The sequence below is a fragment of the Xenopus laevis genome, chromosome 2L, assembly GCF_017654675.1.
Source record: "Xenopus laevis strain J_2021 chromosome 2L, Xenopus_laevis_v10.1, whole genome shotgun sequence".
NCBI lineage: Eukaryota > Metazoa > Chordata > Amphibia > Anura > Pipidae > Xenopus > Xenopus laevis.
The window spans coordinates 74,131,008-74,154,780 of NC_054373.1; the positions used below are offsets into that span (position 1 = coordinate 74,131,008).

Here is a 23,773-nt window from a genome sequence, read left to right on the forward strand (position 1 = left end):
TGAGTAATGCGCAACCATTATTGCCAGAAGAAGATGAAGGAGATGAGGACGTTACACCAGATTTAATTCTGGCAGAGAACACGATAGAGATGGACATAATGAGTGATGAGGAGGAGGTCCCCGCTGCTGCTTCCTTCTGTGATGTGTCAGAAGAAATTGATGCATCTGAGGAGAATGATGATGAGGAGATTGATGTTTTGTGGGTGCCTAGTAGAAGAGAGCAAGAGGAGGGTAGTTCAGATGGAGAGACGGAGAGTCAGAGAGGCAGTAGGAGAATAAGACTTAGAAGAAGCAGGGAGGACAGCCCGCAGGGATCAGTAGGGCAACAACATGTATCGGCACCTGTGTTCAGCCGGCCAACGCACCCGCCATTGCCGCCAATGCCGCCAACTTCTACTGTTACCGCCAGATCGCACACTTCCAAAAAGTCAGCAGTGTGGGATTTTTTTAATGTGTGTGCCTCTGACAAAAGCATTGTAATTTGCAATGAGTGCAGTCAGAAATTGAGCCTTGGTAAGCCCAACAGCCACATAGGTACAACTTCTATGCGAAGGCACATGAGCGGCAAGCACAAAGCACTTTGGGAGCAACACCTCAAAGGCAACAGGCAAACTAAAAGCCACACTCCTTCTGGTCCAGCATCTTACTGCTCTACCTCTGCTCTCCTTGACCCGTCTGAACCACCCTCCACTCCGCCTTCCACCTTGACCACCTGTTCCCATTCCCAGTCATCTGCCACCAGCCAAGTTTCTGTGAAGGCCATGTTTGAGCGTAAGAAGCCAATGTCTGACTGTCACCCCCTTGCCCGGCGTCTGACAGCTGGCTTGTCTGCACTCTTAGCCCGCCAGCTTTTACCATACCAGCTGGTGGACTCTGAGGCCTTCCGCAAATTTGTAGCAATTGGGACACCGCAGTGGAAGGTAACCAGCCGCAATTTTTTTTCTAAAAAGGGAATACCACACCTGTACCAACATGTGCAGAGCCAAGTTACCGCATCTCTGTCACTTAGTGTTGGGCCAAAGGTCCATATGACTACTGACGCATGGTCCTCCAAGCATGGTCAGGGCAGGTATGTCACCTACACTGCCCACTGGGTGAACTTGGTAATGGCTGGGAAGCAGGGAATGGGTAGCTCAACAACAACAGTGGAGTTGGTGTCACCGCCACGGATTGCACGCGGTTCTGCCACCACCTCTACTCCTCCATCGCTCTCTACCTCGTCTTCTTCCTCTTCTTCTTCTTACTCTGCTGCTGGGTCCTCCTTCTCCTCCTCCACACCTGTGCACCCCCAGCTCCCCCTAGGCTATTCGACGTGCCAGGTACGCCGTTGTCACGCTGTCTTGGGGATGACGTGCCTGGAAAGCAAAAACCATACCGGATCTGTACTCCTGTCATCTCTGCAGTCACAGGCCGATCGGTGGCTGACCCCACACCAACTGCAGATCGGAAAAGTGGTGTGTGACAATGGAAGCAATCTGTTGGCAGCGTTGAGATTGGGCAATTTAACACATGTGCCCTGCATGGCACATGTGTTAAATTTAATAGTCCAACGTTTTGTCTCCAAGTACCCAGGATTCCAGGACGTTCTCACCCAGTCCAGAAAGGTGTCGGCCCATTTCAGACGTTCCTACACAGCCATGGCACGCCTTGCTGACATTCAGCAGCGCTACAACATGCCAGTCAGGCGTTTGATTTCTGACAGCCAGACTCGCTGGAATTCAACGCTCCTTATGTTGGAACGTCTGCTGCAACAACAAAGGGCCGTCAACGAGTACCTTTTTGAACTGGGTGGTAGGACTGGATCTGCAGAGCTGGGGATTTTTTTCCCCCGTTACTGGGTGCTTATGCGCGATGCCTGCAGGCTCATGCGACCTTTTGAAGAGGTGACAAATATGGTCAGTCGCACCGAAGGCACCATCAGCGACCTAATACCCTTCGCTTTCTTCCTGGAGCGTGCCGTGCGACGAGTGACAGATGAGGCTGTAGACCAGCGTGACGAGGAGCTGGAAGCGCGCGATTTCTGGTCGGAATCACCAGAACAAACCCAGGCACCTGCTGCAACGCAGGGAGAGGTGCCAGAAGTGGAGTCAGAGGAGGAAGGTGGCTTTGTGGAGGAGGAGGAGGAGGACCAACAGGAGCAGGCTTCCCAGGGGGCTAGTGGTGACCTTTTGGGGACCCCTGGTCTTGTACGTGGCTGGGGGGAGGAGACCGTGGATGATGCAGTCCTTGATAATGAGGAAGCGGAGATGGATAGCTCTGCATCCAACCTTGTGAGAATGGGGTCTTTCATGCTGTCATGCCTGTTGAAGGACCCCCGTATCAAGAGGCTTAAGGAGAAGGACCTGTACTGGGTCGCAACGCTACTAGACCCTCGGTACAAGCATAAAGTGTCAGAAATGTTACCAACATACCACAAGTCCGAAAAGATGCGGCATTTACAAACCAGCCTGCAAAACATGTTGTACAATGCTTTTAAGGGTGATGTCACTTCAGGAACTCATCAACATTCCAGGGGCAGAGGTGCCAGTAATCCTGCCACGAGCACACCTGCAAGGACAAAGCCCTTTGGCCAGTCTGTAACGTCAGACATGCAAATGTTTTTCTGTCCAAGGCAGCGCCACAACCCTTCTGGATCCACCCTCAAAGAACGCCTCGACCGGCAGGTAGCGGACTACCTGGCATTAACTGCAGATATCGACACTCTGAGGAGCGATGAACCCCTGGACTACTGGGTGTGCAGGCTTGATCTGTGGCCAGAGCTGTCACAATTTGCCATGAACCTCTTGTCTTGCCCAGCCTCAAGTGTGCTCTCAGAAAGGACCTTCAGTGCAGCAGGAGGGATTGTAACTGAGAAGAGAACTCGCCTAGGTCACAAAAGTGTCGATTACCTGACCTTTATTAAAATGAATGAGGGGTGGATCTCGGAGGGTTACTGCACGCCGGAAGACTTGTTCTGACTTCTATGCAGCTGTCCTTCTCTTCAAGCCTCATGACTCCACACACAGCTGTCCTTTAGCGTCCTCCTCCCTCCGCCACCGTTACAAACTAGGGTGCAAACCCTACTGGTTTAATTTTTTCTGGCCTCTGTGCTTCAGTGGCTGCAACCAAAAAAACTGGGCAAACAATGTTCTACAAGGTCAACGTATGGCAAAAAATGACTATTTTCAGCATTTATATGGCATATTTTTTCTGGCAACTGTGCTTCAGTGGCTGCGTCCAAAAAAATGCATATTTTCTGCATTTATATGGCATAATTTTTCTGGCCTCTGTGCTTCAGTGGCTGCAACCAAAAAAATGCATATTTTCAGCATTTATATGGCATAATTTTTCTGGCCTCTGTGCTTCAGTGGCTGCAACCAAAAAAATTTATATTTTCAGCATTTATATGGCATAATTTTTCTGGCCTCTGTGCTTCAGTGGCTGCAACCAAAAAAATTTATATTTTCAGCATTTATATGGCATAATTTTTCTGGCAACTGTGCTTCAGTGGCTGCGACCAAAAAAATGCATATTTTCTGCATTTATATGGCATAATTTTTCTGGCCTCTGTGCTTCAGTGGCTGCAACCAAAAAAATGCATATTTTCAGCATTTATATGGCATAATTTTTCTGGCCTCTGTGCTTCAGTGGCTGCAACCAAAAAAATTTATATTTTCAGCATTTATATGGCATAATTTTTCTGGCCTCTGTGCTTCAGTGGCTGCAACCAAAAAAATTTATATTTTCAGCATTTATATGGCATAATTTTTCTGGCAACTGTGCTTCAGTGGCTGCGACCAAAAAAATTACTATTTTCAGCATTTATATGGCATATTTTTTCTGGCCTCTGTGCTTCAGTGGCTGCGGCCAAAAAAACTGGGCAAACAATGCCTACAAGGTCAACGACGTTGACCTTGTAGGCATTGTTTGCCCAGTTTTTTTGGCCGCAGCCACTGAAGCACAGAGGCCAGAAAAAATATGCCATATAAATGCTGAAAATAGTCATTTTTTGCCATACGTTGACTCAACGTATATGGCAAAAAATTACTATTTTCAGCATTTATATGGCATATTTTTTCTGGCAACTGTGCTTCAGTGGCTGCGACCAAAAAAACTGGGCAAACAATGCCTACAAGGTCAACGTATGGCAAAAAATGACTATTTTCAGCATTTATATGGCATATTTTTTCTGGCAACTGTGCTTCAGTGGCTGCAACCAAAATATACTGGGCAAACAATGTCTACAAGGTCAACGTATGGCGAAAAATTACTATTTTCAGCATTTATATGGCATATTTTTTCTGGCAACTGTGCTTCAGTGGCTGCGTCCAAAAAAACTGGGCAAACAATGCCTACAAGGTCAACGTATGGCAGTTGTTTAAAGAGAACAGTAGATTACTAGCCAGCAAAGCTACCTAAGCTAAAATGTCCCTCAAATCCCTGCAGACTTCTGTCCCTCCAATACAGAGCAGTATCAAGCAGATTACTAGCCAGCAAACTTACTATCATCTGTCCCTGAAATCACTAACAGCTCTCCCCCTACACTATCTCTTCCAAGCACACACAGGCAGATTTTTCAGATACATTTTTGCCCTTGATCCCCCTCTGGCATGCCACTGTCCAGGTCGTTGCACCCTTTAAACAACTTTAAAATCATTTTTCTGGCCAGAAATGTCTTTTTTAGATGTTAAAGTTCGCCTTCCCATTGAAGTCTATGGGGTTCGCGAACCGTTCGCGAACCGCTCGCATTTTTGCGCAAGTTCGCGAATATGTTCGCGAACTTTTTTTCCGACGTTCGCTACATCCCTATTTGGTACATGCTGAGAAAGAAATAAGCACTAAGCACCAAGAAAGCACTGGTGAACTTAGCAACGCAAAAAGACCTGGACGTCCACAGTGGTGCAGAATCAATTCCATGGTGAAGTGAAACCCCTTCACAACAAAATAGAAAAAAACATGAATTTTAGAGAAAAAAAAATTGATTTGTGAAAAAAATAGAAATTCAAATGATTCAATTTGGCATTTAAAACACTTGGCTAGTAGAATTTGCTGAGTTTCTGCAGCAATTAATGGGAATGGAAAGATTGCAGCTAATTTATGTTAAAATATGCTAGTGCTTAAAGGAGAACTATACCCCCAAAATGAATACTTAAGCATTAGATAGTTTATATCATATTAAGTGGCATATTATAGAATCTTACCAAACTGGTATATATACTTAAGTAAATATTGTCCTTATGGACCTATTCGATCAAAAACTGACCTATTCAGCCAAAAAAAACCTTCAACTTAATTTTCGTTGGTCTTTTTGAATTCGAATTTAAAAGCTTTTCAAATTTGAAATTCGACCTTTGATAAATATGCCCCTAACTGTAACAGGAAGAAGTGTTGAAGCAAAAGACACAACTCTGTCTGTTAATTGGCTCATGTGACCTAACAAGTATAGATTGTTTGGTATGTTTGTGTGCACAGTGAATCGTATGATCTCAGGGGGTGGCCCTTATTTTTTAAAATGGCAATTTTCTATTTATGATTACCCAATGGCACATACTACTAGAAAAGTATATTATTATGAAAATGGTTTATTTACATGAAACAGGGTCTTACATATGAGTTGTTTTATGCAATATCTTTTTATAGAGACCTACATTGTTTGGGTGGTATAGTGTTCCTTTAAGAATGAAAAATGCTTAAGAAACAAAAACATGGTTGAGGAGAGTGTTCCACAACTTCACAGTCCTCACTTGTTTGCTTTTCTTGTTTAACTTACAGCAGGCTGAAAAAAGCTAACCATTGACTAGTTTCTATGGATTACTGCCCAAGTTTAAATGTGTCCAAGTGTTCATATATATAAGCTGCAACTGTTTGTCAAGCAGCAAAGATTTCAAACATTATTAATATGATATGAACAAATCTATTTAATATAGAAGCAGAAGCTCATTGTAGACTTTGGTTACTGCACTTTTATATGTAGAGATAAATTTCAAATTCTAGTAAGGGTTTTCTCCCAGTGAAATACAACCTTAGAGGTAGCTCATTTTTTATTCTGTTTTAACCATGGGGCCCCACATAACTAGATCACAACTTCCAGTGGTATTCAACATACATTTGAGGGGTTAAGCATGCTGGGAGCTGTATCCCAACATCTGGAGTTCCAAAGTTAAGAAACAGGATTTTAGTGGAACAAGTTTCTTAACTAAAGGAGGTTGAAGCAAAATATGTTGTTTTCACAGCAAAAAAAATCAAAAAGGGTTTATTTTTTTGCATTGCCAATGTTAAATTAATGGGTAAATGAGACAATGGAACCCATATTTGATACATTTATTTGATACATTTCTTATCCTTGATCCTGCTGAGCAGAATCCCTGAAAGGTAGCTGTTCTAGCAATTGATAGTTGCTAACATTCCACAGATGCTGCTGAGTTTAGAATCTGGATTACTGAGCTGCCAGACTGAAATTCCAGAGACCCTAACAATAAACTGTCATTTTAGAAAAACAGTAAAAGATATAAGAAAAGCATTTGAAAAAAAGTGTCTATATGTTTGGGGAACAATCTGACAACAACTGAACTGAAAAAAGTTTTTGGTCGGTGAACATAGTTCCCCTCAAAGAGCGTGTCCTTTGTGTAATATGTTAAAAGCAGAAGCAGTAGATCATTGAAAAAAACCCCTAAAACTCCACAAAGTAACAATGCACATTTATTTCTGATTGGCATGGATTGGGGTATATATATATATATGTTATGTATATAATCCATAGCACATTCAGAAAGTGTATTTTACAATAATACGCCAGACTGTACAGATGGTGTGGGAACTTCTTCATATCATCTTATTGTAAAGATTCACCACCTTCTTTGTTTTGTTCATCACAGCAGGTATGTGGCATTGCTATCCATAGTGACCAAATCATGGGCAAAATAGTGTACAGTGCTATTTCATATTTGTTATCAGACAAATTGTAAGACTTCAGTTGATTGTTCATTGTTAAGAAAAACAGAATAATCCAAATTCTGGGGTACCATCTGCTAAAATATTCTCTTATACTTTATATATTTTTAAATGGTCTTTGCACTAAGATTTAGAAAGGTAATTGTTTTAAATATTTTTTTCCTCAGCAAAATATTTGCTGTGGTTGATTGACACTTCATTCCATTTTTGATTGACCGAGCAATGGAGTGTTTGTGGATACACTAGCAGAATATGGCACATAACTTAATACTTTTTATGAAATAGTACTTAGCAGTAACACACTTTGGGTCAATGTCTTATAAGGACTTCTTTGTGACAGAACAGTCTGGTGCAGAGCCAAAGTATGACTAGAAGATCAGCTCTCACCACTCCCTTTATTGTAAGGCCTTACAATAAATGAAGTGGTGAGATCTGTCAATTCAGGGATCAATTACAGTAGAATATTAAAGCCTGCTCCAATGTCAGTATTAGTGTATATGACTGTCAAGAGGGGTTCATCTCTTATAGCATTCCTGTTGATTAATCATTCAGGGGAGGGCATCAAATGTGTTTGCCCACAAGAGTATGCAGAGCTAGTCAATTCTTCCACGCAGCAAGGGGAAGAAAAACAATGTCTTGTATTTAATGGGATATAATTTGTTCCCTTTACAAAAACTGATACTGCCGGTATAGATTATGCAGTGCAGTTCATGTTTAATACTAAAAAGGCACAATAAAGCAAATCCAGGAAAGATTGACCTAGCTAATAAAGGATATGCAAAATTTCAGTTATGAAGAAAGCCTGGCCAGTGGATTGGATACAAAGTGCTTAATGTAAAAATATGACCGTTATTATACACCATCCTTCTACACCAAATTCAGCAACTTGCTGCTTGGCTTTCTTTTTGCCTTTTATTTTGTGCTTGGAACATAACAATGGTCAATGCCTTGGGAAGGGACTGCATCAATGCAGCAATGCAGCTCTTGCCCCAACAGGATTTCTAAACTTGCCCAATAGATAACTGGCCAATGTTCAGGCAGATCTCTGTCAAGGAGGACCCATACATGGGTAGTTAAGCTGTCAACTCAGTATGGAGGGTCCAAATTGTCATCTTAAATCTGCCTTTGTATTGTCAGCTTAACTCCCCTTTTCTGCTCTCTGATCTTTCCCCTCAGGTACACATCTGCACTATTTTACTATAATATCAGGCTTTGCCTAGCCCGACAAACCTACTTCACTCACCTTATTTATTCACTAAAAAGTCACATTTAATGAATCTAAAAAACCTGTACAATTTTCTCTACCTCTAATTCACTGCCCTCCCCTTCACCAACCATTCAGTCATTTCTCAAAATATTACTGAATATTTCAAAAACAAAAATGACATTGCTCAATAAAATCTTCCTAGCCATTTGCCTCCCTTCCTCAGCATTCCCCAGTCTCTTCTGTGCTCCTTCTCCATGTCACTTCTTTCCCAGCATCTGATTACCTGCCATCTTGATTCCATTCCTCATAAACTTCTCCACAATCCTAACATTTATCAAAGCTTAACCCATCCATTTACTCTTTCTCTCTCAACTGGAATATTTACCTTCCCACTAAAACATGCATGCATCACCCCATTCAGAAAAAAAGTCTCTTGATCCCTCCAACCTTGGTAGCCCCTCTCTGTTTCGTTTTATGTCTGAACTACTTCAGTGCTTAATATAGAACCAACTGATGCTATTCCTCTCTGATCATAACCTGCTGTACCCACTACAATCTGGCTTTAGTTCACAACACCCCACTGAAACTGCTCTATCCTTACTAACAAAAAATCAGCTAAAGCCAACCATTACTTCCTACTACTAATACTTTCTCAGCAACTTTTGACACTGTTGATCACCCTCTCGTCCTCCTCCAGAAACTCCTTTCTCTTGACCCCAGTGACACTGTCCTGGTTTTCCTCTTACCTCTCAGATAATTATCTCCACCAATGGAGTGTCAAGTTCTCCCTTACCTCTCTCTCTTTGTTGGGGTTCCTTAAAGCTTTGTCCTGGGCTCCTTTTATATTGTCTGCATATATCCTCTTTTGTCAAACTATAGGGTTTATATTGGTTATTGGCTGTATTTATGTTATCTCTATGTTTGGTGTATACAATCTTCTATTTTACAGAATTTCATAGTATGTTGGCACTTTGACCTTATTTAACATATATTTGATCGTTATTTACTCTAGGTTTTTTCAGCATCTAGATTTGTATGTTGCATACCAGAATAATGCATTTTTTTGTTTTGTTTTGTTCCAGAAGCCCTGCTTTGTACATATTATTTTCTGATCTTATATAAGGAGACAGTCACAGAAGTTTGTTGAAGTCAAACAGCAGTCAAAGGACACATTGTGAAACCATGACAAAGAATAAGATATTTGGCTCAAACAACTCAGACTCAATTCTATTCTGGATAGCTACCATCTACACCTTTTTTCTATCAATTGACTGTAAGTTTTCGACCTGCCTTGCAACAGGTTGCAACTAATAGGTTAAAAAAATACTATTTTGTAGTTACCAGTATAGTTGTGACCTCTTATCCTACAGTACAGAACAAAAGTATAGCAGTAGTTCATATACTATAGGGCTCATTTGAAATGGATGTATTACCAAAAATGTAGTATGATCTCTCAACTCCTAAGATTGTCTTAAGTTTGTTACTTGCCTAAAAACTCATAGCAACCAGCAAACAGTGCTTGAAAACACACATTTAGAATTTTAATTACATTACCACATTTAGACTCTTAAAGGGGTTGATCACCTTTGAGTTAACTAATAGTATGATGAAGAGAGTGATATTCTGAGATAATTTCCAATTGGTTTTATATTTTTTTATTTGTTGATGTGATGTGGTTTTTGAATTATGTAGCTTTTTATTCAGCAGCTCTCCAGTTTGCAATTTCAGCAATCTGGTTGCTAGGGTCAAAATTACCCTAGCAACCATGCATTGATCTGAATAAGAGACTGGAATGTGAATGGAAACAACATTAGCATGTAATTCATTAGGTGAAAGTTACTTGTGTTTCTAGGTGCAATAAGCAGAAGGTGCCCTCTGCAAGTACTGTAGCAGGGTATGCCAAAAACTGTTGTTGCATAATAAAAAAAATTCTAAGCATCACATTTTTTACATGTAATCGTTACTTGTAAATTTAGTTACTACTGAAAACACTGTCTGACCCTTTCTGTTGACTGCATGACTAGCTCTAACTTTGAAAACAATGTATCAGGTGCCTGCTGATGAACATACCTGGAGAATTGACTTGTCATACATAGTTTCGAAAATCAGAGCCAGGAGTGAGTGAAGAGAACAGAAATATGAAAACAAATACTACCCTCACCTGGTGAATAGTTAACAGGATATTTGTAGCTTTTGCCAGTTATTTTCCATGATTGGTTTTAATTAAAAATGAAGTTTCCTGCCATGGTGACCTCATGGTTTGTATAAAGCCTGATAAACGTTTTTATTACATATGAGTGATGGGTGATATCCCTGCAATGGACACCAGCCATTAGCTTTTTTGGTGTGCTATCACCATTAATATGGATATGATCTTAAAAGTTCTCGTGATAACATGGGTGGAGTTCAAAGTGGGTATTGTTTAAAAACTGGGAGTGGTCAATACTAGCTTCCATTATCGGCCCTCCACCACGTAGGCCAAACAAATTCTAGCCCTCAAAATCACAGAAGTTGGAAAACACTATTTCAGAAGACGGGTTCTTTTTCAATACAATCAATTATCTAATATGTCTGGAGAAGCTGGAGATATCTTTCCATCCTTTGTTTTGGAGCAGCAGTTGTCTGTCCTGTTTTGTTTTTCTGTTTAGGGGGTGAACTTCCTACAGTGAGCTTTTGAAGTCACCACCCTGGGGAGCTTTGCAGGAAAGAATGCCTTCACAAAGGGGTGCTGCAAGGAGAAGCAGGAAGATAGGAGTGATTCAGTAAGGGGTCTGAGATTGATGATTTGTAAGGTAAATAGCCTGAAAGCATGATTTTTTCAGGCTAAGTAACTTTCTTCTCCATGTGTTGCTCTAGTAAAGGGATTGTGGCCTGATCAGATAAACTTAAAAGCAAGGTTAGAAAAAAACAGACACCTCACAAACCCTGAAGTCTTATCGTGGTGCTCACATCCAAGGTATGAAGAAATTCACTGGCACACAGGAATTGAGATAGCAGGGCAAGTCCTTGCAATTTTCTTAATGCAGTGGTGCAACGTTTCAGGGACACGCCCCTTTGTCAAGCATAATGCAAATGTGGTACAAACATAATTTAAAGGGTGTTCAATTAAACCAAAATTGGCATATGAGTAACAATAATTTTAGTGAAAGATTATAGTCTATAAAGACCAATAGAAATAAGTCAGATAAAGTTCATAGTCGCATATCCATTGTGGTAGATTTGTGTAGTGTGATCATTTTAAATTTGAAACAAAGTACCTAAAGAAGGAAATGAACAAAATACCAAGAAACAAATTGTCAACAAACATAACAATCTAAATAGATAAATGTTAAAAAAAGGTATCAAATACTTAGACATATGATAATCCTGCATATAAGGGGAAGGGAAAAAGGAAACATTACCTGTCCCTGGATGGTAATCAAACAAAGCTTTTTTATCTGAAAGGAAGAGGAATAAAATTAGCAACTACTTAGTGTATTGTATTGTTTCATAAAAAACAGGACAGGTTGTACTCCTCATTAAGACCCTTGGGGGATCTGGTTTGTAGCAACCAGATCCAGTAGCACTCCCTCTGTAAAATTAACCTTTTAGTATCTTGTCCTTGTTTGGTTGCTATTTTTTCTAAAACCTGCCAATGGATTTGCGCCATCTGGTGGCTGTGTGTGAAACAATGTTTGGCTAGAAGAGTTTCTCATTTTTTTTCCCCCCTCTCTTTTTCTCTATTTGTCTCTTTAGTCTCAATAGGGGTCAGGGATGTTGCAGGCGGTTGATAATTCCTTATTGTAGATTTGTGCTCATACAACCGTTTTAATGGGTCTGGTTGTCTGGCCTACGTAAGCCAGCCCGCAAGGACATTTCAAACAATAAATAACATTGCTGTTGTCACAGGTAAAAAAAACCTTAAGTAGGATGTTTTGAACCTTGTAGTGGGTGTGTAACATGTTCGCCAGAGATGATGCCGTTGCAATGCCCGCAGCTCCTGCATGGAAAAGTGCTGTGTGATTTAATGGCCAATTGACTATCCAATTTGCGTTTTGTCCTAGTTTTAACTAGGTCACTGACACTTTTTTCCCGTCTGTAAGAGAAAAGTGTGGGGGTTTCAAAAAACTGGCCGTACTTAGAATTTGTGCTCAAAAGACCCCAATATTTCAAAATAATTTTTCCGCAGACCTTAGAGTTCGAATCAAAGGAAGAAATAAAAGATATTCTTAGGGCTTTTCTTAGGGTTCATAACATTTTTTCCAAGCAATTGTTGCCTGGGAATAGACTGCTCCTCCTCCCTATGACTTTGTAGGTTACTCATCTGTAGATGCTATGCGCCTGACATGTAACATCTGACTTCGAGGCAGACCCCTTTAACAGACCTGGTGGATGGTATGATGTGTAAGCAGGCCAGTCGTGAACCAGTAGGAAGAAAGTGAATAATGTTTTGGCAAAATACAAACTCTCTAAGGCGGAATCTTCAGTACTAGAAAAAGGGCTAAATGTTGTCCCTGCATTTACGGTGCCAGCTTTCTCTTTTTATATTGACTGGTTTCGCTTTATAAGGTCACTAAAGCCCAAAGCATATTTTTCAGATAAAGCTAACCGCAGTACCTTGGATCCTAGCTTGTCATCCCTCAAGTACAAGTTGGGGTCCAGGAGTAAATTTGTCCCCCAGGTAATTACCCCTGCATTGAGGCCTTTGAGTCGATAGTCATGTTGGAATTTAATAAATCTTTCAACAAAAATCTAAGCCTATACACAAGAATATTTCCCTAGATGAAAAAGTAGCTTTGAAAACCTTGCAAGAGAACACTCTAGTAACCATTACCCAAGTGGACAAGGGTGGAGGGATAGTAGTTTTAAATACTACTGATTATGATTTGGAGGCTAAACGCCAATTAAATAATACAGCCCATTATAAAACACTTAATGGGGACCTCACCTGGAAATACAAAAATGAAGTCAACATTTTATTAAATTCTGCCATAATGGAAGGGCTTATTACAGATGAGGTTGCGCAGTTACTTCTGAACATCCCAAGGCCCCTCATGTGTACTTTCTCCCTAAGATTTATAAGAAGCTCATCAATCCTCCCCGATGGCCAATTGTTGTTGGGTATATTTGGCAACCATTGGCTATTTCTATAGACACATATCTACAAGAAATATTGCCATGGTTAAAACCCTGTCTTACTGACACCATGGAATTTCTCAATAGGCTGGCAAACATAACTATACCAACAGGTGAATTTTTCTTATGTTCCCTGGATGTCAAAGACCTTTTCACATCTATACCCCATGACGAGGGAATTGAATGCATTCGTTAGTACTTGTCCCTAAGGAATCACACAATTAATTTAGTTTGCAATCTTCTTGAAAATGTCCTGCTGAAAAATGGTTTTCACTTCAAGGTTGAGTTTTATTTACAGTTACAGGGCTGTGCCATGGGTGCTAACATGGCACCTGCATATGCCAACATTTTCATGGACTATTTTGAAAATACTTTTATTTTTTGGACGATACATTCTTCCTATGGTCCGGTACATTGGATAGGTTGAATGAGTTCCTGGTTGAGGTCAGTTGCACGGAGTTACATTTTTTAGATGTAAGCATTAATTACACAGGGCACAAATTTACAACCTCAGTCTACACAAAGCCCACAGATAGAAACAATCTATTGAAACTCACATCATACAATCCACCAGGTCTGTTTAAGGGTCTGCCCCAAAGTCAGTTGTTACGTGTCAGGCGCATAGCATCTACAGATGAATTCTATGACAACACCTCTACACAGATGGTAGAAAACTTTCTGGGATAAGGGAGATGAGAGTAACCTAAAAAGTCATAGGGAGGAGGTGCGGTCTATTCCCAGGCAACAATTGCTTGGAAAAGGGTTATGAACCCGAATAAAACCCTAAGAATACCTTTTATTTCTTCCTTTGATTTGAACTCTAAGGTCTGCAGAAAAATAATTTTGAAATATTGGGGTCTTCTGAGCACAGATTCTAAGTATAACCAGTTTTTTCAAAATCCCCCACTTTTCTCTTGCAGACGGGGAAAAAGTGTCGGTGACCTAGTTAAAACTAGTCCAAAACGCAAATTGGATAGTCAATTGCCCATTAAATCACACAGCACTTTTCCATGCAGGAACTGCGGGCAAAGGCATCATCTCTGGTGAACATGTTACATACCCACTACAAGGTTCGAAACATCCTACTAAATGTTTTTTTACCTGTGACAACAGTAAAGTTATTTATCGTTTGAAATGTCCTTGCTGTCTGGCTTACGTAGGCCAGGCAACAAACCCATTTAAAACAGGTTGTATGAGCACAAATCTACAATAAGGAATTATCAACCGCCGGCAACATCCCTGACCCCTATTGAGACTAAAGAGAAAAATAGAGAAAAAGAGACGGGGAAAACAAAACGAGAAACTCTTCTATCCAAACATTTTTTCACACACAGCCACTAGGTGGCGCAACTCCGTTGGCAGGTTTTAGAAAGAGTAGCAACCAAACAAGGGCAAGATACTAAAAGGTTACTTTTACAGAAGGAGTGCTACTGGATCTGGTTACTACAAACCCGATCCCCCAAGGGTCTTAATGAGGAGTACAACATGTCCTGTTTTTTATGAAACAATACAATAAGTAATTGCTAATTGTATTCCTCTTACTTTCATATAACAAGCTTTGTTTGATTACCCTCCAGGGACAGGTAATGTTTCCTTTTTCCCTTTCCTTTATATGCAGGGTTATCATAAATATTTGATACCTTTTTTTTAACATTTATCTATTTAGATTGTTATGTTTGTTGCCAATTTGTTTCTTGGTATTTTGTTAATTTCCTGCCTTAGGTACTTTTCAAATTTAAAATGATCACACTACACGAATCTACCACAATGGATATGCGACTATCAACTGCAACTAATTTCTATTGGTCTTTATGGACTATAATCTTTCACTACAATTACTGTTAATTATATGATCATTTTGGTTTAATTGAACACCCTTTAAATGATGTCTGTACCACGTTTGCACTATGCTTGACAAAGGGGGGTGTCCCCTTTAATAAAATTGCAAGGGCTTGCCCTGCTATCGCAATTCCTGTGTGCAAGTGAATTTATTCATACCTCAGATAAACTTAAAGCAATGCTGTAATAATTTTTCAAAAAATGTTGAACTAATGTTTAAAAAAATAAATGCGTTTATACTTGTTATTTAATAATTTGCTTCCTAACATTTTGGTTCCCAGAACCTGAACAAAAAATAGATCTGCCACCATCAGGCAAAGAATTAAGAGTAATGGATAGCACACACAATTTAGAAAAAAATTAGTACATTTATTACAAAAAAAGAAGAAAAATTACAAAAATTATACAAAAAAATAATAATAAATAATATATTGGTGATCCCAACGCGTTTCGACCATAAGGGTCTTCCTCGGGTACAAATAAACAAACAAAAAAGCAGAAAGAGCATTACTGTCCATGGAGGTTTTATACCCCAAGCTGTGTGTTTCCTCGACGAAAATACAGCTTCTGACATCACTTCTGCTTCCCCTGGTAACAGAGAAGCAAGGCAGCATCTTCTGGGTAGTGGATTGGAACGCAAATGCATTCCAGCATAGCGTCCAAGCCTGGCTATATAGAATAAAGTCTCAGCAGCGAATCAAATATCTGTAAACAGCGCAATGGTAATGCTGCATCCTAATAATGGTCTGAAATAGAAGATATGCGTCACTTCCTGTCATTCAACCTCTAAGTACATTGAGGACTCGCATTTGGAATGCACATGCGTTTCAGCACTTTATCTTTAATATCATCCACCTACAACGAATTATATAACATCTGTTTTACACCATCTATGTCGAAAGAACATCCTCCAATAGATAAATAGCTACTAAGCATTCCGAAACACCATAATATAAATTCAAGAGGTTATTATAATGGCCACTAGATAGGGACTCAGGGACTAAAAAAGGGGACACGTTATCTGCAAAACTGTATAGCTAATTTAGGCTTCCAAGGACTGCTAAATAGATCCATGAAAAAACAATAAGAGAAAAAAATTATAAAAAAAAGAAAAAGAAAGAAGAGAAATTAATTCAACAATTATTGCATGTGTATAGAGACATATACTTACACATCGTCCGCACATCAGATAATTCGGGCGTGTACTGAGTCTGAGCAAGTGATAGTGCTTTATTGAGCAGTTTTTCATCTAATCGTAGGAAGCAAGATAAGTTTAGCATATCGTTTAGTCCCGACGATGTTACTGTATTCAAATGAAATATCCATTCTGCCTCCCTCCTTAATAATAGAGTATTCTTGTCTACACCACCCATGGAGAAGGTTATCTGGTCAATTCCCATTAACTGTAGCGACGATACATTGTGATTGTGTTCCCTAAGTAAATTCAATTTATGACAAAATTTAAATAATTCAATCTCAAAATTAAAACAATTGAAGTTGGTGGATGGGATTTCGCCCTACCCTTTTCATATACCTCGAACTTGGACTTCTACCCTAAGCTTCCTCCCTGGGGGGAGCCAATAGGCCCCCTGACATTATACTTGGGCCATGAACCCATCAGAGGAAGCACAGTCTGATTTCGGCAGGGCCTTTCGTGGTCTGCATTCTCGTATGGAGGCTTACGAGGCTCAGCAATCCCATTTCGGACATGCATTGGAGGCGATTCTGGAAAAGTTATCCACGCCACCAACGCCAGTTCCAGTCACTCCTCCTCTCTATAGTGGAGATCCCCAAGCATGTCGTGGTTTTGTGAACCAGTGCCAGATCCAGTTTGTTCTGCAACCCACACAATTTGAGTCCGAGCGAGCCAAAGTGGGTTTTGTAATTACTCGTCTGGCTGGGAAAGAGCTCAAATGGGTATCTCCGCACTGGGAAAAGGAGTCTCCTCTAATTGATGATGCCAAGGCATTCCTACAGGAATTTCGGACTGTTTTTGATGCTCCTGGTCGGGTGACGAACGCTTCTTCTCGGCTGTTTCAGATTCGCCAGGGGAGTCGCAGCGTTGCTGAATATGCTATTGAATTCTGTATGCTTGCTGCAGAGACTGGTTGGAACAACAAAGCCTACCATGCTGCCTTCTACAATGGGCTCTCTATCCACCTTAAAGACGATCTGGTCTCCCGTGAATTGCCTACACTGCTGGAAGACCTTATTGCTTTGGCTGTCAAGGTGGACACTCGGCAAAGAGAGCATCAGGCAGATAAGGACCGTATCAAGAGATTCCAACCTACGTTGGCTCCCCGTTTCCAAAGCCCCCTGCTACCGCCGTCACCCCAGCAGCCTTATGTTGTTCCTCCGGAGGAACCTATGCAAATTGGAAGGGCACGTCTCTCTGAACAGAAAAAGCTCCGGAGGCGTTCGGCAGGACTATGTCTGTATTGTGGGGGTCAGTCTCATTTTGCCAATTCCTGCCCTGTGAAGCCTAATGGTTCTCCTCTTCGAGGTAAACTTGGGAAGTCATATGTGGGTGGCATTTCTCCAAAATCCCAAGAAAACTCTCACAGGTTTCTTCTGCCATTACAGATTCGTTTGACCACTAAGACGATCGTCGGCTCTGTCTTTCTTGATTCCGTGGGCTGCAGGGAACTTCATGGACGCTCTTTTTGCTAAGTATATGAATGTTCCTTTATATCCATTGGCTCCTCTGCGGGTTACAGCAATAGACGACAGGCCATTAACATCCGAGATTATCTCCATGACGACAGGAGAATTGCTTGTGCAGGTTAGGATTTTACATAAAGAAAAGTTATCGTTCCTGATTATTTCCTGCCCTTTTGTTCCTGTCGTCTTGGGTTTACCCTGGCTTCGCCTACATAACCCCTCATTGAGGGGCAGATCTCTCATTGGAGTCCATTCTGTCAAGAACATTGTCTCCCCGCCAATACGACTGTCCCGTCGATCTCCTTCCTGGGACTATGCCCCCTAGGGGTCGCACCTATCCCCTTTCTCCTGCGGAAACCTCCACCATGAAAGAATATATCCAGGAGAATCTCCAGCGGGGATTTATTCGTCCTTCTACCTCTCCGGCAGGAACTGGTTTCTTCTTCATGGAGAAGAAGGATGGTGGTCTGCATCCTTGCATAGATTACTTAGGACTTAACAAAATTACGGTTAATAATCGATACCCTTTGCCTCTGATCACTGAACTCTTTGACCAACTGAAAGGGGCTAAGATCTTCACCAAGTTGGATCTATGCGGGACTTCCTTATCCGCATCCGTGAAGGAGATGAATGGAAGACGGTGTTCAACACTCTGGATGGGCACTACTAATACCTTGTGATGCCTTTTGGCCTCTGCAACGCCCCCGTCGTCTTCCAGGAGTTTGTGAACGACATCTTCTGGGATCTCTTAGGGAGATTCGTGGTCGTGTACCTTGACGACATCTTAATATTCTCCAAAGACTTGGAAAGTCATCGCTATCAGGTGAAGGAGGTACTCTCTCATTTGAGGTAGAACTCCCTCTTTGCCAAGATTGAGAAGTGTGTCTTCGAAGTGGGCAAGATTCCTTTCCTCGGTTTTATTATTTCTCCAGAGGGTTTTGAGATGGATCCTGCCAAAGTCTCTGCGATCCAGGAGTTGCCCCTTTCTTTGAGCACCAACGCGATACAAAGATTCATCAAATTTGCGAACTACTACCGACAGTTCATCAAGGGGTTCTCCACTCGTATTGCTCCTATTCTTGCTCTCATCCGAAAAGGGGGTAAACCCAACTCATGGCCTCCTTCCGCTTTAGAAGCATTCCAGTCCCTGAAGGATGCTTTAACCTCCGCCTCTGTCCTTCATCATCCTGATCCTGTGGTACCTTTCTTCATTGAAGTGGACGCATCCGAGGTTGGAGCCGGCGCTATCTTGTCCCAACGACATCCTGCTGATGGGAAATTACATGCTTGTGCTTATTTCTCCAAAAAAATCTCTGCTGCAGAGCAGAATTACGATCTTGGGAATCGTGAACTCTTGACAGTCAAGCTTGCTCTCGAGGAGTGGCGTCACTTTCTTGAAGGATCTTCGATCCCGGTCTCTATCTATACTGACCATAAAAACTTAGAGTTCATACAAACTCTCAAGAGGTTGAATCCTCGACAGGCAAGGTGGGCCCTCTTCATTTCTCACTTTAACTTCGTTTTGACCTATCGCCCTGGCTCTAAGAATCGGAAAGCTGATGCTCTATCCCGAAGTTTCACTTCGGTGGATCATTTTCCTGAAAAGTCAAAAAAAAATTATTAGAAAATCTAAATTATTGTCAAATTTTGAAAACCAGACAAATTTAGTAGATCTTTGGAGAATGTTGAACCCAACAGAAAGAGATTTTACTTTTTTCTCTCATCCTCATGGGATAGGGACTCGAATTGACTATTTATTTTCATCAATTGATGTACTTAATAAAACTAGATCAGCTAATATTGGCAGTATTAATTTGTCAGATCACGCCCTGGTTCTGATTGAGATAGAATTAGGCCCTTTACCGAAATCCTATATTCCTTGGTCATACCTTATCTTCATATCTTCCTTAAAGACAAGCCGGAGTTTAATGTTAAGTTGAGAGAGAGATGGAATTTATTCCTTAAAGAGAATGTGCAATATCAAGATGAGAAGCCTAATCTACCATTATTATGGGATACATGGAAGGCGGTAATCCGTGCAGAGATTACTTCTTATAAAATTAATTTTATGAGAAAAATTAATAAAGAATTCATCTTCCATTCCAGAGCTCAGAAAAAGGCTTATTTAAATTTTATTATGCATCCCTCTAAACAACATAGTGAGAAGTATAAAGAATCTTTGGATAGACTTAAATACTGGACTCATTTGAGAGATCAATCTTCGTTGGCTTATTACAAAGCTAAATTTAGTAATTTGCATAATAAATCAAATAGATTCTTAGCTAATATGTTTAAAAATAGCAGGAGTTCTCATAAGCCAATATTGATTAGAAATCATTTAGGTCAATTAACTAACCTTCTGAAAGATATAGTTAATATCTTTAAATGTTATTTTGAATCTATTTACTCCCCTTCACAAACAAATGAAATTGAAAGCTTTTATTTTCTTTCGAAATTTAATTTTACGAAACTCTCGGAAGAACAATTAGTCTTGCTTAATCAACCAATTACTACTCAAGAAGTATTATCAACCATAAATTCACTTAATGATTTTAAAGCAGGAGGGCCTGATGGATTTACTTCTCCCTTTTATAAAAATATGAAAATGGAATTAGCCCCCTTTTTGACCGATCTGTATAATGAAATTTATTGTCATTGGAAAATCTTAGATTCTAGTCTGGTCTCTCATATAAAGTTAATTCCAAAAGAAGGTAAAGACCTTTCACAGCCTGCTTCTTTTAGAGCTATTTCTTTAATAAATATTGACTTTAAGATATTAACGAAAATAATAGCTGATAGATTATCATTATTATTACCCAGTATTATTTCTTGTCAACAAAATGGTTTTGTTAAAAATAGGACTGGGGTTAAAAATATATGTACTTTATTAAATGTTATATATAAAGCTAAGAAATATATGATTCCATGTTCAATTTTGAGTCTTGATGCCAAAAGGCCTTTGCTAATGTTTCCTTGAAATATCTTTCTGAATGTTGTGACAAATTTGGTCTTAGAGGTCAATTTATTGGACTGCTTAATTCCATCTATTCAAATTCTAAGGTGAGAACTGCGGCAGTTGGAGAACTTTCTGAAACATTTGGTCTGTATAGAGGAACCCGCCAGGGTTGTCCTTTATCTCCACTCTTGTTTAATATTTCTATGGAACCTTTAATTAGATTTATAGATTCTTCTAATTTATTCCAAGGGTTAATGATTGAGGCAAACATATTAAATCATTAACATATCCTGATGATCTTCTCTTAATCGTGAGTAATCCTACGCTATCACATTTTTAATTTTTTTGATTATTATAGAACTTTTTCGGGGGATTTTATAAATTCTAGCAAAACAGATATTTTGAGCATTGGTAATGTCATTCCAAGACAATTACTTGCTGACCTTCAAATTAAATCTCCTTCTGGTAAATTGAAATACTTATGGTTGCACATCTCTTCTGATCTGTCTAAATTATATTCATTGAATTATACCCCATTAATTCAAATAATGAGTACTCTTTGTAAAAAATGGATGGATAGTCCATTGAATTTAATGGGAAGAATAGCATTATTTAAGATGCTGATTTTTCCAAAGTTTGCATTTCCTATTCTAAATCTCCCATTATTGTTAAAGCACTCAGATGTGCAGAAGATGGATCGAAGTAACTTTATTTGGCATAACAAAAAAACTAAAATTTCTTTATCTAAACTTAGGAAACCTAAATGTTTAGGGGGACTTAATGTTCCAGATTTTAGGAAGTTTAATGTTTCTGCAAATATTAGATACATTGTGGAATGGTTGTCTGGTAGAGAGAAATTTACTAATCTAGATTTGGAGCTATTTTTAGACTCAAAAGAACATATTATTTCTTCTCTTCATAGAGGTTGGTCTGAGCAGCATATTGATATTAAAGGACCAGTAACACTAAAAAAAATTTAGGTCTACCCTGCATAAAGTTTATTAAAATCAATACTTTATTAAAAAAATACTGTTTGAAAACACTACTTCCTGTGTACTGCAAAACGGCGATAAGGCGACTCACTCTGCAGCTCTGCGCTCTGCATCTTCCCCCTAACCCGACTTCTGCCAAAACCGGAAGCTAAGTGCTACAACTGTGATAGCAGCCCATTCTATTAAACAGCATACAAGCAGGATTTTGTGGGAAGTGGCAGCGATCCCCTTTTTTCCCCCAGCTTACCTCGTAGTGCAGGACTGTGGAACACTGAGGGCTCTTGTCGGAGCTGGGGTCAGAGTTGCTGCGGACTCTGGGCTTGGGTGCAGGGCAGAGGTGTCGACTTCTTATTTTCCTCAGGCTTGTCGTCAGCTACCTGCTAGCATGGGAGAGAGCACTGGGGCAGCGCTCAGTGTTCCACAGTATTCAAACAGTATTTTATTGTATTAAATATACTGTATTAAACAGTATTTTTTTTATAAAGTATTGATTTTAATAAACTTTATGCAGGGTAGACCTATTATTCGTGGGGGGGAATGGATTTTTTAATACAAAATTTTTTAGTGTTACTGGTCCTTTAAGAGAAACCCAATTTATAGAGATACATCCAGTACTTGGAAAATTTTGTGCAAACAGAATAACTTAAATTTTAATGTTTCACCTTTCCTATCTCCTTTTTTATAGGAGGTTTTCCTAAAAAGGAAAGAAATCTATTCTCTTATAGGTGGAGAAAGTCTGGTATCTTTCAAATTAGTCATATTATTGATCCAGTTTCAGGAGATCCTCATCCTTGGAACACAATTAAAGAAAAATATGGTCTTTCAGAGAAAGAGAGGTTAAGCTATTTGCAAATTAGGCAGGGATTTCAGCTAATTGACAACAAAACAAAGTCACAACTAAAACATCATCAGTTCTATTATTTAATGACGCAATTAACTGAAGATCTCAAATTAAACAATATTTCATGGATCTCATCACATCTTTTAAACTCTATGGGGCAAATTCACTACAACTTTCACAACTTCGCCGCACTTCGCCGCACTTCGCCAGGCGTAGTTTCGCCAGCGCTCCGCAAATTCACTAAAATCCGAAGTTGCGCACAGGGGTAGCGTAAGTTTGCGAAGTTGCGCTAGCGTTGATTCGCTATATAAAGCGAAGTTACGCTAGCGAAGGCTAATTTGCATACGGCGCGAAATTCAGCAAATAAAAATTTAATTTTGCCCTACACATGTGCCCACTGTCTAGGTAAGTTGCCATGAGTCAGGAAATGTAGGGGGGAGGAAGGGGAGCCCCAAAAATTTTTCGATCTTTTTCAGCCTATCAGCCATCATGTAGAAAACACGCCAGCGTTTTTTGGGACTTAGAAAAAAAATTGACTTTTTTTTAAACAATCCCTATCTACTCTATTGCGCTTCGCCAGGTCTGAGGTGGCGAAGGAAGTCTAGCGTAAAAGGTAGCGTTCAGTACACTGCGCAAGTTAGTGAATTTGCGTAGTTTCGTCGCTAGCGAAAATTCGCCTGGCGTAAGGTTGCGAAGTAACACTAGCGAAACTACGCCAGCGTTCGTCGAATTTGCGCAGTAGCGAAAATGCCAAACGCTAGCGAATTAACGCTAGCGTTCGGCGCTTCGCACCTTAGTGAATTTGCCCCTATGTCCAACGATTTTGATCCACTTGATAATTCGAGTAAAAAATGGTCTGTGTTTTTAGGGATAAGCATTTCTTCCAAGGATCTTCTGAAATCGTTTCAGAATTTTAGAAAGAGAGTATACTTTCTGAGAGTTGGAGAGATCAGCAATTTAGATTCATTCACCTGGGTTATGGACAATTATTTCAAGGAAATAAAGATTTTCAGAAGGTTTCTTATTGTCCGAAATGCAAAGAGCAAAATGTTGATTTTTCCATTATATTTGGGCATGTCCATTTATTACAACTTTATGGGAAAAATTATACGTTACATTAAAGAAGTGGTTAATTTAGACATAATATTGAAACCTCAATATGCATTATTAGATCTCAAGGATTCATTTCAGCTATCTCGTAATAGCTCTTCTAGAAAGGTTATAGATGAAAT

The 23,773-nt window shown here is 39.9% G+C and overlaps 1 protein-coding gene across 2 annotated transcripts in view; it reads left to right on the forward strand.

Moving 5' to 3' along the window:
- The first annotated feature begins 6,681 nt into the window (after nt 1-6,681).
- The window catches only part of csmd1.L (CUB and Sushi multiple domains 1 L homeolog), a 90,618-nt gene continuing 73,526 nt past the window's right edge, over nt 6,682-23,773 (forward strand). The window contains exons 1-2 of one of the 2 annotated variants that reach the window (XM_041580781.1): nt 6,682-6,857; nt 9,220-9,410. In XM_041580781.1, coding sequence (XP_041436715.1) covers nt 9,320-9,410 — 91 coding nt within the window. In that variant the 5' untranslated portion in view covers nt 6,682-6,857; nt 9,220-9,319. 2 annotated transcript variants of the gene reach the window in all.